Source organism: Knufia obscura (assembly GCF_036327395.1).
Source record: "Knufia obscura strain CCFEE 5817 isolate CBS 148926 chromosome Unknown scaffold_2, whole genome shotgun sequence".
Taxonomy (NCBI): Eukaryota; Fungi; Ascomycota; class Eurotiomycetes; order Chaetothyriales; family Trichomeriaceae; genus Knufia; species Knufia obscura.
The window spans coordinates 3,015,389-3,029,628 of NW_027042688.1; the positions used below are offsets into that span (position 1 = coordinate 3,015,389).

The 14,240-nt window shown below is 51.9% G+C and overlaps 6 protein-coding genes across 6 annotated transcripts; 3 read left to right on the forward strand and 3 right to left on the reverse strand.

Moving 5' to 3' along the window:
* Nucleotides 1–1,531: 1,531 nt before the first annotated feature.
* Nucleotides 1,532–2,467, forward strand: PMZ80_002963 (uncharacterized protein; the record flags this gene model as incomplete). The annotated part of the gene is made up of 1 exon (XM_064871392.1): nucleotides 1,532–2,467. One exon carries the CDS (start codon nucleotides 1,532–1,534, stop codon nucleotides 2,465–2,467), a length of 936 nt encoding a protein of 311 aa, XP_064733845.1.
* Nucleotides 2,468–3,282: 815 nt separating this feature from the next.
* On the reverse strand, nucleotides 3,283–5,996 carry PMZ80_002964 (uncharacterized protein; the record flags this gene model as incomplete). Its single annotated transcript, XM_064871393.1, has 2 exons — nucleotides 3,283–5,718; nucleotides 5,763–5,996. 2 exons carry the CDS (start codon nucleotides 5,994–5,996, stop codon nucleotides 3,283–3,285), a joined length of 2,670 nt encoding a protein of 889 aa, XP_064733846.1.
* A 929-nt stretch (nucleotides 5,997–6,925) lies between these two features.
* On the forward strand, nucleotides 6,926–8,029 carry PMZ80_002965 (uncharacterized protein; the record flags this gene model as incomplete). The annotated part of the gene is made up of 1 exon (XM_064871394.1): nucleotides 6,926–8,029. The coding sequence occupies one exon, from the start codon at nucleotides 6,926–6,928 to the stop codon at nucleotides 8,027–8,029; it is 1,104 nt and encodes a 367-aa protein (XP_064733847.1).
* Nucleotides 8,030–8,647: 618 nt separating this feature from the next.
* PMZ80_002966 (uncharacterized protein) lies at nucleotides 8,648–10,399 on the reverse strand (the record flags this gene model as incomplete). Its single annotated transcript, XM_064871395.1, has 1 exon — nucleotides 8,648–10,399. The coding sequence occupies one exon, from the start codon at nucleotides 10,397–10,399 to the stop codon at nucleotides 8,648–8,650; it is 1,752 nt and encodes a 583-aa protein (XP_064733848.1).
* Nucleotides 10,400–11,283: 884 nt separating this feature from the next.
* On the forward strand, nucleotides 11,284–12,351 carry PMZ80_002967 (uncharacterized protein; the record flags this gene model as incomplete). The annotated part of the gene is made up of 1 exon (XM_064871396.1): nucleotides 11,284–12,351. The coding sequence occupies one exon, from the start codon at nucleotides 11,284–11,286 to the stop codon at nucleotides 12,349–12,351; it is 1,068 nt and encodes a 355-aa protein (XP_064733849.1).
* Nucleotides 12,352–12,948: 597 nt separating this feature from the next.
* PMZ80_002968 (uncharacterized protein) lies at nucleotides 12,949–14,000 on the reverse strand (the record flags this gene model as incomplete). Its single annotated transcript, XM_064871397.1, has 2 exons — nucleotides 12,949–13,698; nucleotides 13,791–14,000. 2 exons carry the CDS (start codon nucleotides 13,998–14,000, stop codon nucleotides 12,949–12,951), a joined length of 960 nt encoding a protein of 319 aa, XP_064733850.1.
* Nucleotides 14,001–14,240: the final 240 nt, after the last annotated feature.

The following is a 14,240-nucleotide window of genomic DNA, read 5'->3' on the forward strand; positions in this document are numbered from 1 at the left end:
TGTTTTTTGTGTCTGTTGGAGACTGGTGTGGGTTATAGACGATTTGGTCCGTAAGTGGCCATAATTTCATGAGTTCTATTCCAGGTTTTTCTCGTGTCAATGCATTGAGTACTCACCTGTCATGGTTCGTGATGTGATACCCTGGATGTACTGTACGTATACGTTGCACGACACCTGGCACGTTTCGGCGGCCTACAGAGATCATCGTGGATCGGCGTGGGTGAATCTCGAGCGCGCCTCAGGCGGGTCGAGTTTGTGCATCATTACTGTAATGGTGTGTAGGTACGTCGTGACACGCGTCGGCTGTCGATGCTGTCTACCACGTACTCCGTAAGCAAACAACTGTGTATCTGCAGGCGTACCTCGAATGCAGCAGAAGCGGCAGGCACATGTCCCAACCGTTCTTGCGTAATTTTGCACGCATCGACTTGTGTTTGGTAATTCGTCAACAAACACGTATGAGAGTTGTTAAACGCGTCTCTGAAGGCTCGCTTGTTTTCATGTTTAGCCGAGGAACGGGGTAGCAAGGTTCATGCAGCACACTCGAAACATGGTTTTCCCCTGAAGATGCAAATCGCTGGCCTTTTGAGCTCGTTGATACAGATCGTGCATTTTGCGGTGGTGATCATATATGTTGAGATGCAGGAGGGCGTGGTGAGGTTGTGTTTGTCGTACGTACGTGCGTACTTTGCTCGAGCAATGTAACGCGACATGGATAGGATTCGAAATGACAGCGGAGCGGTCTCTTACATGATCGACCTCGGGAGGGTGGATGTAAGGGAACGTGAGATGAGTTATTGTGATACGGTACATGCCTGGCAGGATATACATAGTTTTGTCTTACATGAAATGAGTTTCATCACATCGACTCAAGGATAACCGGTCATGCTTGTTGCTTGTCGGTTTGAACATGTTCGCGTCGAGAAAGTTGTTAGCTTTACGCCTTGTTGTTCTAACATCTCACCGGTGCTATTTCACAAAAATTGACCACGCGCGATTGGTGCAAGGTGGGGTGCATGTGAAAACCATCCCTGATCGACCTTCTTGGAGCACGCCTGATCCGACCGGGAGCCCTGGTCTTGTCACACCTCCAGCTAGCCATACCAGCTAACTCTGTTACAGACCTAGCTTTGAGCTTATTGAACCTAGGACGACCGGTAGCACTCCACTTGTGCCTGAGATACTTTGTGCACTTCTGACGTTAGATGAACTACTTTGCTACAATTCGTTTCCTTCAGTTCTTCATTCCTTGTACCTTGCATACAATATCCTGGGCTGAACTGCATATTCATAGCTTGAAATCTTGTTTCAGAAACATTCATTTGGTCCTTGTCCTCCGCATAACTCAAAGGTGTGACAGTTTCACTCATTCATTTGACTCGCCAGGAACAACCCTCGTTCCAGCAGCAGCTCCAGCCCAACACAATCATTAATCCCCTCCATTCCATCCCTCGTTGTACCAATAGCGCCCTACAGTACCTGCATCACCAGACAACATCGAAATACCACCGAGACACGAGCTCCGCCAGCCATGGAAACCTCATCCTTCACTTCTTACATAACCACTCCTCCCCCGTCAACCTCACATCACCAATCACACACCCACACACCTAATCACCAATCCAAATCCTCCGTCTCCTCCCTCTACGATCTGCTGGCAGATCTAGACGAACACCAACTCACCTACCTAATCCAAGAAATGAACCACACCGCACCCCAAAACATGGCCGTCGGACAAGCAATCTCAGCAATCGAGACACCAAATCCATCCTACTCCCTCACCGCCGCACGAGCAAACATGCAGCGGCCAACAATGGAACGATCGATGAGCAAGTCTCAGCGGATACGTCTCAGCTTACAGACTATGTTCCGTGCCCCGAGTGTACGGCAGCAGAGACAACAGAGTATGCAAGATGGGATGGACGGTACACTCGAAGTTGAGACACCGACGTCTCGGAGGAAAAGTCCAGCGTACAAGAGGATATCAAGACCGACGTTTAATCTCCCGCCTGGCGTTACTGTCTCAGATCTGCTGAACCTGCTTGAAGCAGAGTTTCTATACAACAACACACCGTCCTCATCACAACTCTCACCCTCTTCTTCCAGTTTTTCCCCATCCTCGTCCTTCAGCTATGGTGGTTCGACGCCATCACCCACCACATCCCACGGATCAGGACTGGGCAGAATAAGACGGTACCCATCCACGATAGACATGGCCCTCGAAGCTGAACGGTCAGCGAGCGGGATAGAAGGGATCGGTCTCGGCATGCTAGAACCTAGACCGACGACGCCGGCTTGTGGGACGCCAACGAGGGCGAGGAGTGGAAGTCCGAGTACGCCTGTGTTTGATCGGAGGGTGAGTGAGGGGAGGTTGAGAGGGGAGACGCCGCCGCCGACGAATGTGGCGGGTGGTGTGGCGCCACCTGTGGTATTGGATGGAATCTTTGAGGTGCTGGAGACAAGGTGAAGCGATCAATGAGCTTTTGGAGGTTGGTATTAAGTGCCAGGTGGTCATGTGAAGCTCAGAGCAAACCTGCCCGACGACTCAGCAAGCACGGCAGCAGAAAGCGACTGCAATTCCTACTACGATTCACGCGTCCACATGCGCATTTGTATATCCACCTATTTACTATCTTGTTCATACCACTATTATTCTGGCGTCACGGGCGGCAGGAGAAGAGCACAGACTCAATTGGGAAGTGATTGGATCGGCGTTGGGACGCTGAAGGATGTCTGGAGATGGCGCATCGCATCTGTGATGCATATTGGTAGCAGAGCCATCAGGACAGGGCAGATGCTGTTTGGGTAGTACCTAGTTAGCTCCACGTTCCTCAAACGAATTAATGCATATGAGCTGCCTACACCCTAAACACGACCGCTGTCTTCTCATGGATGTTGCGTCTCACTGTCGATAACGTGCCCTACTTGAAACCGTGAACCTAGGGAACTTGCTATGGTGGGCACACATATCAGTGTTGGCAACGTAGCTATGTGAGCACCCTCGGGTCCATCGACCTTACCACTAACCTGTCATGGATTATGAGACTGAGATCGCTATAAACCGTAAAGAACAAGAAGTGGTCACCTTTAGCCCCTGGTGTACCCTTTTGACTGTTCACAGTTTTTCTTGTACTGGCTTGGAAGGGTGCTCAGCGGCACCCTGACCCGCGGGCATCCGACGGCAAGGTCATAGCGATTCGGTGGGGCGGTGAAGCCGTGATGCTGCAAATCTGGACGACAATGTATCCAGAAGCACAATGTGGAATGCTTGTCACCTCAAACCTAGTAACCCGAATTCCGGAGCGAGTACGCGTAGCCGCCGTCACGCCTGAGTTGCCCAGGGTATTCCGGCGACTTCACCAACAAAGCCTCTGACCGTTTGGCCATGATACTGTCATACCACAATTGTCTCATATCGCCACTTGATACCTCGCAAGTGAGACCCCTCACAACTCCGGACTGATCGTTGCCGTCCTTCCCACTATCCGCCCACTTGATATCAAAGCGGCTCTCGTGTTTGGGTGAGAGAAACAACTCGAGAATGTCCTTGTACCTGATGTATGTACGTTCTCGAGGATTGTGAAGGTGCGATACGGCGAGCTCCGTGTCTCTCAGGTAGAAACGATAGTCTTTCCACGACGACCATAACTTATCGCCCTTGCATCGAACAGCAGGGCTGAGCAAAACCTTGCTTCTTGAGACCGCAGGGCCGGGTTCACGGTCGCGCTGCGGCGCTGCAGTACGGGTCTTCTGTCTTCCCCTCCCATTCCACTCTGCAACCTCATCTCTTTTGAGTTGCTCAAGATGCTCTGCGATCTTCTCTTCCCTGAGCTGTTTCGCCTCCTCTTGCTCCTGTTCCCATCTAGCTGCGGAGATTTGTCTGATGATGGTAGCAGTGCCACAAATGGAATCTTCTTCCAGCTCGAACTCGTCGGCTGTTCTGTTGGCGGACGATGGGGTTTCCCGAACGGAATGACGTTCCTTTTCATGCTTGATGGATGCGGAGGGAAGAGGTAGGTCGGTATAGTAGTCTCTCTGGTTACTATGACCGGAATCGACAGCGCCAGCTGTTTTCGACTCCTTAGACCGCTTCAGTGTCGGATAAGGAGTGGCCCCGGGACCCCGAAAAGGATTCTCAGATCTGCCGACACGTGGCCGTTCCTTGTCTTCGATGATTCCGCTATCGTACATTGACATCTGTGCGGCGACGTTGCGACGCGCAATTTTTAACCAGTTAGCTTCGTCCTGCTGACGCTCGTTCATATGCTCATCAGCCGACTCACTCAGGAAGAGGTCCGTCCCTGGTCTAGGCTTGCGGAACTCTTCTGCGTCGGAGTCAATATCTGTCTCAGGATGTGTGAGATTGTTTACTGCATCCTCATGGCCGTATTTAATCATGTGGTCTATCATCCGCTTTCGTACGGCGTCCCGTTGTCGAGACAGCTTTCGCGCGGCCTCTTTCTCATCAGAAGAATGGTTCTCATCGAGATCTGGCATTGGCGTGTTTGAGTAGCTGTCGATCATCCCTGGAAGGGCTCTTTGTCGTTCTTTATGAGCGAAGACATCTCGATCGGATTCGGCGGGATCAGGTGACGCCCAGATGTCTCCGCGAGGTCGAAAGGCTCGCTCGTCTCCGGTTACTGCCAAAGCATGTCGTCTACTATCTTCGTGCCTCGTTCGAGGCTGCTTGATGTTCAGATCTAGTGCTCGTAATGGCTGAGACACGCCACCGTCAGCTGCAGCAATCATGAGTTCATCTGTTGTAGGCGCATCGTCGGATGGTGTATTATGGTCGGCGTTGTTCGGCCTGCTATCGCGTTTGGTAGATCCCACAGACGATCTTAGCTTTCCCGATAGAATCTGCGTTATTATTGGCTCTTGTGGTGTGCTTTCCGGAGATATTGGTAGATCTGGGGCGGTCTTTGCTGGCCTCGTGAGCTGTTGCTCTCCCGAAGACGTCTGGATATGTCTCTGGTCTATGCAGCTCACGTCCGTGGCATTGAACGGTCGTGCACCATTTTGGCCTGACTTCGATAACTCCCCCGTTCCTGCAGAACCGGTACAAGCAGACTTCAACCAGGTATGTCCGCGAGCTTGTGTTGCTGACATCCTTTGCTTCGGCTCGGGCCTGAGCAGTGAAAGGACGAAGTCTTTGCTAACTTCGTCCATACCAGGCGCATCAAAATTCTTGACGACATCTGCCCATGGTCTGTTGCAATGCGCCATCATTCGGCGTCGTGGTACTGGCATGCTCACGTTCAACAACCAATAAGCCAAACACCCCAAGCTCCAAAGATCAACCGCGCTTGTATATTCTCCTGAAGTCTCGTCGTCTACAAAACCGAGAATCTCAGGAGCCATAAAGTCTCCTTCAAACGAAGTATGCAGAACCGTTGTGGCGCCCCGTACTCGCTTCGAGACACCGAAATCAGACACCGCAACCTGCCATCGAGGTGGCGGATGACGAACGAGCACGTTAGCAGGTTTGAGATCTCGGTGTGTGATTCTTCTGCGATGCATGATATCCAGTGCAGCGACGATTTGTGCGACCACTAGAGCGGCTTGATCCTGAGGAAGCACATTCTTTACGCAGTGTGTAAGATCACCCAGTGGGAAATGCTCCATAGCAATGTACACGTGCGACTCATCTTGAACCAGCCATAGAATTCCGGATAACACGTTTTGTTCTTGGACAGCAGAGCCATAGTTGAAAGCTCCCTAACCCAGTATCTTGTCTTTATATTTGGTATGACTTTTCGTACCTCCTTGACAACTCTTGTCTTTCCTCCTGCTTCTTTTTCGAGCCAGGCCGTGCCAAAGCCACCTGTACCGATGGGCCTGCTTTCTCTGCTCCATGACTCAATACCATGATCATTGACATGCTGTATAGCGCCTTTCGAGTCGGTTTCCGTGGTCAGATGGAAATGGTCGACGAGATCATCGCCAGTCTCATGCTCGAAGGTCAGTTCGAGGAAGCCATTCAGCCTTGTAGACATTGTCAGTCGCCCATGAGTCTTCCCCTACTGGCCATGCAGTGCGCCGGAGCAAAGCTATTGCAGACACATGAGGATCACAGGACAAAAAAGCAGACAACAGGGAAGTGAGGACGTGAACACGTCCGAGTCTTTCGTATGCGCCTTCGAGTATCTGAGGTGGGTGCCATCTGCCACATAGAACCGAGCCATTCACATCGTGTTGACAGCAAAGGCGCATGCAAGCTAATGCAGCGGAGGACGGCCATCAACCCGCGCCATGGGAGCGCCTTCTGGGTCCAGGAATGCCAGACGTAGTGGGCTTGGTCATGAAAGTGACGATCTTCTCCTTTACAGTGTCGCGCTGTTCATGAACGAGATGTAGAAAGACAGTAAGCATATCCAAACATACCCACGAAAGAACATGGATGGCATCAGTGGGGGTATTGCAATTTGGCAAGCTGCCGAAACAGCCATAAAGTAAGCGCTCCCTAGCTGCTCTTGGCTCCTTCTCTCCTTCCTCGACTGACATGGTTTCGCTCATCAAAGGACTGGTGAGCAGCTTGTTCTCAGATACAAAGCGTACAAACATGCAAACGAACGTCTCAATGACCTCATCCTCAAGATCGAAGGGATATGGCTGAAGACCACGACTCAGATCACAATTGTTCGTGATCTGCCCAAGTCACAAAATTCACGTCTCCAGGACTTCCAAGAAGAATGTTTTCGTCGACTAAACATCCGTTTGCAAACAGCGCTCGTCAAGTTCGCTGACTTGAGTGGCCAAGATTTGGCCGCTGGGATTGATGTGTCTCACTTGACAATAGATGCCAAGTTCCCAAAAAGGCTGAAATACTCGCTTTTGGAAAAGCAGCTGAAGCAGGTAGTCGGCGATCTTGAATCATGGCATAGTACTTTCGATCCATCGTGGTACCTTTTGGCCCGTATGCAACATGATGGTGTTCGACACTCTGGTGGGCAGCGCTGACGAGCACCACAAGGACGAATCTGTGACTGTGGTCAAGCAGATCCGAGAGCTAGTACAACAACGCCAATCCTTGCAACAGGATCAAAAGTCGCTGTTTGTGCAGCCCGAGCTACTTACGGACAGTAGAGACATCGTGAAGCCAACCAACCTCAACCTTTCGACGATGAGGCAGACAGGCAAGCAAGTGCTCCTCGACACTACTACCTATCCAGAAGGCACAGATCAGAGGCAAGCAATGAACTTTGTGCGAGGCCTGGCCAGGCTGCTGTCATCACCCGAAATACCCAATCTCGGTCTTCTACAGTGCCTCGGCGTCCTTCGACTCAACGAAGATGATGGCCGAACACGGCAGTTTCAGTACATATTTGGTCTTCCGCCACAAGATAGTCCACCATCGTCACTGCGAGGTCTTCTTTCACAGCCTTCACCTAGCCTTGACGCCAAGTTCCACCTAGCGAAGTCCTTAGCCAAAGCACTAACATCCCTTCATGCAGCAGATTTTGTTCACAAGAACATTCGACCTGAAACCATTATTGTTCTGGAAGACGCCAACAAGGAGAAGAGCATCCCGTACCTAGTAGGCTTTGAGAGCCTTCGTCCATCCGAGGCCCGCTCTAGTCTTGTCAGCGACATGGCATGGGAGCGCAACATCTACCGCCATCCATCGCGTCAAGGGCTTCGACCGCAAGAGTACTACACTATGCAACATGACATCTATAGCCTGGGTGTCTGCCTACTCGAAATCGGCCTGTGGTCGTCATTCGTGGAGTATACCCCAGGAGTCAGACCAGGCACTTCACTCCCAATCGCAAATTTACTGGAGAAGAACAACAAGAGAGAAGTTGCGAACGACATCGAAGCCCTTCTCGTAGACATGGCCAAGACGAAACTCCCAAGCAAAATGGGTCGCACATACACCGAAGTTGTGCTCTCCAGCCTGGCATGCTTGGATAAAGATACAGACAATGTGTTCACCAATTCAGCAGACCTCTACGACGAGGATGGCATTGCGATTGGGGTTGCATTCATCGAAAACATACTGATGAGGCTAGAGTCCATCTCACTATAACGCCATAGTATCATGAAATAACCAATCAAATAATGAGACTCCGTTCCCTAGCGATGACTACAAACCACCATGTTCCATCTGCTGTGCTTCCACTGACTCTACTCTTCGTACAGACACAAGTGCAACTACCCATCAGTACCCATTCTCGATTTCGATCACATCCTCCCCTAAACCAAATAGGGCAATCCACGGATACAGGCGCCCTCTTGACATTTGGCGATGAGCGCTGCTGCAAAGCGTCATGTAAGCTACCCTCGAAACCAATGGTCACTGATCTTCCGTCCTCAGCTTCCCACTGTAACTGCCTGATTTTCGGGCCTAGCTCGTAGTACCACGCTAAGAAGGAGAGCAGCAGGTCCAAGCAAAAACATCTTCGTCTGGTGAGAAGCAGTTCCATTACAACAACGACAAGAGGATTTACATGAATAAGACTTCCGTCCTTACGAGGGATGGTAGACACAATCTATCATGCCTCACCCTGAACAGTAGAGACATGCCTATAACCATGCAACGCTCGCTAGCTCGCTTGCAACTACATTTACTATTCTATACTATAGGTGAATAGCACAAAATCGCTCATCCGCTCTCAACCTATGCAACATCTTAGCTCGCCCCATCTCACCTCCTCTCCGGCGGACTAGCCCCACTCATAGTAATATGCGCCTCCGAGCTCTCCTGTCTATGCATGAAACTCGGCGTAGGCTGCCAACCAGCATTATACCCCGGTCTAGTCTCTCCTACACCGTTGCTAGTACCAGCACCACGATCTGCCTGGGCCGGTGGAACAGGGTAACTCGACGCATCAAGCTCCGCCGTGATAGGGCGATTCGAACGAGATTGTGGCGGTGAGTCTGGACTACGGAGTTGCCCTGCGGCGCGGTTGAAGAGGGAGTAGGAGTCTTGGGAGCGTCGGCGGGATTGTGGTGAGTGAGGCGGGCTCTGTGTCTGTTTCTGTGAAGGCGGAGGTCCAGTGGGGGCCGTGCAGGCATTGTCGTCTGCGAAGGGGTTTTCGGGGACACCGTAGGCTTGGGCTGCTGAGTTGCTGCGTTCGTGGGTGCGGGGTGGGGAGACGGGGGAGGGGTCGTGTTGGTCGTAGGGTTGTTCGTAGGGCTGGGGGTAGGTATTTGGTTGTGGCGTGGTGGACTGTGGTTGTTGGCGTTGCGACGGTGGAGGACCTGGTGGGGGCATGAAGGCGTGGTCGCTCTGTTCTATGGGGCTGACGCGGGCTGCTGCGTTGTTGTAGAGGTCGTGCGATTCGTATTGGTTGTAGCGGGGCTGCTCGTGCTGTTGGGGCAGTGGAGCTTGGTGGGGAGGTAGGGCGTTTTGCATTGCTGCGGTTGAGAAGGGGTCTTGCTGGTTCGATGGGGGTTGGGGTGAGGGTGTGGCCAGACCGGCCGATTTTCGTGCTTGAAGCATTGCTCTTTGGTGTTTGGACATGGAGATGTTCAGCTGGTCGCTTGTTTCGATCAAGGTGAGCATTGTGTTCTCGTCTGGTGCGGGACTTTCGCAGGCCATGTACTGCTGTATACTCTTGTGGGCTTGTCTGGCTCTTTCGGCGAACTCTTTGATAAGCTCGTTGCCTAGGAGCTCGTTGGGTGGTGTTGACTGGACCATCTGGACTAGCAGTCTTGCGCTTGTTTTCGCCTCTTCGATTCGTGCAGCGAGCTCGTCTGGAGGAGGGAGACCCCGGGGCGCTCTATGTTCGCGGGGCATATGAGGAGCAGCTCCGGGGTGAGGACGACCCTGGTAACCCTGGTAATGGTGAGAAACATGTTGGCTTGCAAAGACAGTTTCAGGAATGCCTACACTTGACGAGTACATCCTAGCCGAGCTTCCTTTTTCTTTCCTCCACATTTCAATTAGTGGCATCAGTGTGTCGTTGGCATTCAGCTTCTCTGCCTCGAAGTAGTCCATTGTTTCGCGCATGATCTGCTGTACACTCGAGTCTTTGCATTCTCGCAGAAGTGCTTTGATTGTGGATATAAAGTTCTTATCGAAGTTCTGAGTGAAGACGCGACCAGGGTTGTCGGTCAGAATGCGCATGAGCATGATGGCATTGTATTGAGCATAGCCTCTTTCGAAGTTCTGTTTGGACAGATACCGCTGCACCTGGACAGCGACTTCTCGGGCGGCATAAGGACTGGCCTCGGTGGCATCGACAATGGCGGGCAGATGTAGGTATTCATCGCCAGCACTCCCTGAGTTCGGGGCACCAGCTTCACAGAATGCGAATGCCTCTCGTACCACTACCGCTTCCGGGTTGTCGCCTTGAGGGAGTGACTGTTGCTGAAGAACAGTGGCATTACGACTGTCATTGCTTTTTGATCGAGATGCTGAGCTGCGCTTTATCGAGCCAATAAACTTCTTCATGTTTGTTGTGGTTACCATGCTGGAAGCGGGCGTCGCGGATTGCGGCGGACCCTATGTTTATATCCAGACGCCTAGATCGACCAGGATTCGGGCTCAGGGTCTAACTGGATCTGACACAGTCGTGCACCTGCAGATTTCGGCAGCTCCCTTTCCGTATCCGAGATCACTAGAAGCACATTTTCTGCCAGAGAAGGTTTGATCTGCGATATGCTTTGTGCTGACACAAAGGTTACAGGATGAGGCTTTCGCTCAGTCTACCAGAGATTACACGACGCGCAGAGCCAGTGCCTTTATCTGTGAGAGTCTCAAGTGGCAGCCTACGATGGCAAAAGGCAGCGTCATTTACTGATGTGTTGCTGAGCAATTGCATACGAAGCTCGGCCTTGGCGGTGGTACCAGTACGTGTCGCAAGGAAACAAGAAGGCGATTGTCAGGGAGGCTGTGTAACATGGCGATTACGAGAGTCCGGATGCGACCTACCGAAATGTATGTCCAGCTTAAGACTTAGAGCAGAGGACGAGGAGGCGGTGTACAAAGAGCCTTCAAATGCTTACAGATTTCATCACCGTTGACGGACGGAAAATAACATGCGACAGCAATACCGAATCTGAAACTCGAATGCCATCACAGATCGGTCATTACGATATAAGGCTGAAACATAGCCTCGCTTACCTGGAGCACCACGCTCGGGCAGCCTGAAATTGAAGGCGTCCTTCACACCTTCACTTTGCAACCGTTCCGCCGAAATAGGTTCGCTTTGCGCAAGAACATTGCAAACACTCGCACTGCCATCGTCAGATGCTGATTTATCGCGAGATTCGCTAAGTTCATGGTTACACTCGCTGTTGCCTAAGCCAATTCTTGTCACAGCAACCTATTCCACCATGAGTTACGTACCACCTGCCTTGCGTCGCAAGCAGGAAGCACTCGCCAAGGGTGAAAAGCTAAGTGATGATGCTACGCTCTCTACAACTTTAGATGCTACTTCCAATAGCGCTCTCCCAACTGTGACTGATATTCAGAACCATTTCTGGCCACCAAAGAAAACAGACAGCTCAGTATTGAAAGCGAGAGATGTTAACACAGCGTCAAATGTACCATCTTCTGCCACAGAAAAACCCCTTGAAGCTGTAGAGGATACTGATGCTGACAAGAACGGCAAGAACCAGTCTACCGAGACCAGTTCTGGCACCATCACAACCAATCAGCCTCGCCAACACAGCACCCTGAATGGCACCGCAGCAGAGCCAGACAAGCTCAAGTATGTCCTTCTCTTCCACCAAGCGGTAAGTTCAGCACTGTCCAAAGAGACCAACCCCATCTCAGCTACAAAGCACCAAACCATTACCCTTGACAAGCACTCACTTCCACAGCATCCACGATGGCAAACCGGCCAAATCATCTACGTCAAATCAGACCTCCACCTCCTCCCTCAGCAACTGTTACCACCACCAGAAGAGCCAACCACCAAAGCTCCACCCGCCAACCCCGACACCCCCCTCGCAACCCAAGTCATGATCTTCGAACAAGACTCAGAACGCAACCAATCCCGCGCCCGCTTCACCTTCCTCGGCCACTACGACCTCATCCACACACAGATCCTCAACCCAAACACCCCCGAACTCACCCGCATGCTCGAACAAAAGTGGACACGCATCGGCAAGTGGGGAGCTACGCGCCAGATCCAACGCGACGCAGACAGCTGGAAGAAGAGTCTGAGTTACCAGTGGGCTGTGTTGAAATTCAAGAAGATTGAGGCTGACGCTGATGCTGGGCTTGAGCCGCCCAAGATTGAGAGTGTGTACAATGAGGTGGGGTTTAGGAGGGATGAATTGTGGAGTGGGAGTAGGAAGGGCGTGAATGAGATGTTGAGGGATTTGAGGATTAAGGAGAGTAAGGATGAGAGGGAGAGGGTTGCGCTTACGGGGTGGCATAAGGCGTTGGAGGATTGAGTTGAGGTAAGGTGTGACCAAAGGAACGAATGAGGATCTTCTAGCGAGCGATACACATGCGCTAAATGGACAGAGGTAGTAAGATCAAGGAAAGTGCTTTAGCTGTATGAACAGACGAGATAACATGGTACGATGTGGTATGACAACAGTCATGCATCAGTGCTAGCGGACCAAGCATCGATGTATTTGCTCTTGCCATGAATGAATACAGACCCATTTTGAGTCGTTGAACAGGCCTGGAACCAGATCGTTTTGTGTTTCTAAGAACCGACGAACGCCTTCAGCTACCTAGAGCTTAAGCACGACCGAGCAGATGTCTCTGCAGGAGATATCCCGGGAGCACTCCATTGACAAAAAGCGTTACATGAAGTGCGGCTCTTATTTAGATCCAGCCGAAGCGTCACTTGTAGCTCTACAGCTACAGATCTAGAAAGCTGGGCCCATCAATACATGCTGGTGTTGCAGGAGTAACAGTCGAACAGATGCTGGTGATGCACGATCAGACCTCTTCCTGAACACTGTTCTGCGGATCACTGTCTCAGACGAGTCTTAACGTCGCATATCATATCGCTGCAGTCATAGCTGGTGGTCATACAATTAATCACTCTCGTCATCACTCCCACCAACCTCTATCCTCCCATCAGGCGCTAACGTGCCATTCTTCCGCCTCGAATCTGTCTCTTCCATATCTATCGAGTCATCCACGCCCTGTGTCTCGTCCTGCTGCTCCTCCTCATTCTCCTCCTCCTCCTCCTCCGATTCCTCCTCTTCGTCTTCACCGGCCTCATCCCCATCCCCATCCCCATGCTCCACCTCATCAGATTTCCTCCTCCCAACATTCAACTTAATCCTACTAGCCCCCTCCGTAATCGGCCCCGCACTCCCATCTCTCGCCTCATCTTCATCATCAATCCTCACCCTTTTATTCTCATGCTCCTCCCTCTCGTCCACCATCCCAACAGTGGTATCACCCACGGCCGTATCCCCCACTCCCACCCCACCACTCTCCCTAGCCCTAACCTTCTCCCTATATCCCCTCCTCTTCCCCCTCACATCCCCCTCCCACCGTTCCACCTCCCTCTCAACTCTACCCCCCCTCTTCCCATCTCTGCCGAGACTTCCCACCCCCATAACGTCCCCCATCTCAATCTCCCGCAACGCCCTAACCACATCCGCACTCTGAATCGTTTTCCGATCTGTCACATCGTTTGCTTCACTGGCTAAATGTGATATGAATACTGTTGCGGACTTTGTTAGGGCGAGGATCGCGTCTTTGGCGAGGGAGGTGTTGGGGGGGAGGACGCCTTTGGAGAGGCGGGATATTATGGAGCGGGGGAGGAGGAGGTCCTGTGGGTGTTATATTAGCATTATGTTCTGTGGAGGGGGTGTGGGAGGGTGTGTCGGTGTGGGAAGGGTGGAGGACAGGGTGTGGGACGTACGTCTAATGCTATCACATCTCCTTCGCTTTTGCGCTTGGGGTGTTTCTCTTTCTCTTTCTCCTTCTCCTGCCTGGGTTGCTCGTCTGTTTGTGGTTGGTCTTTATGGTTCGGCGAGAGCTCTGCTGCTGTGGGTGCTTCTGAGACCATTGTGGTGTCGCCGCTGGGTTCTGTTGGCGCCGCTGATACTGAGGCTGTGGATTTGCGGGGCATGGCTGGTTGATATGGGGGTTGTGCAGGTGCCGTGGCACGGAGTGTTTTGTCGAATTGTGTCAAGGAGGATAGGCGGTTCTCTCCAGATGGCTTGGAGTCTTGCTCGGTATGCGTTGCAGCAGTTGCGCTTGTGGTAGGACCGTTGTGGTCGCAATCGTCCAGGGGAAGATGGTTCTTGCGCGTGCTATGAGTCTTGTCTCGTGTGGATCGATATCGGTATGCTGCTCAAGTTTCACTGCT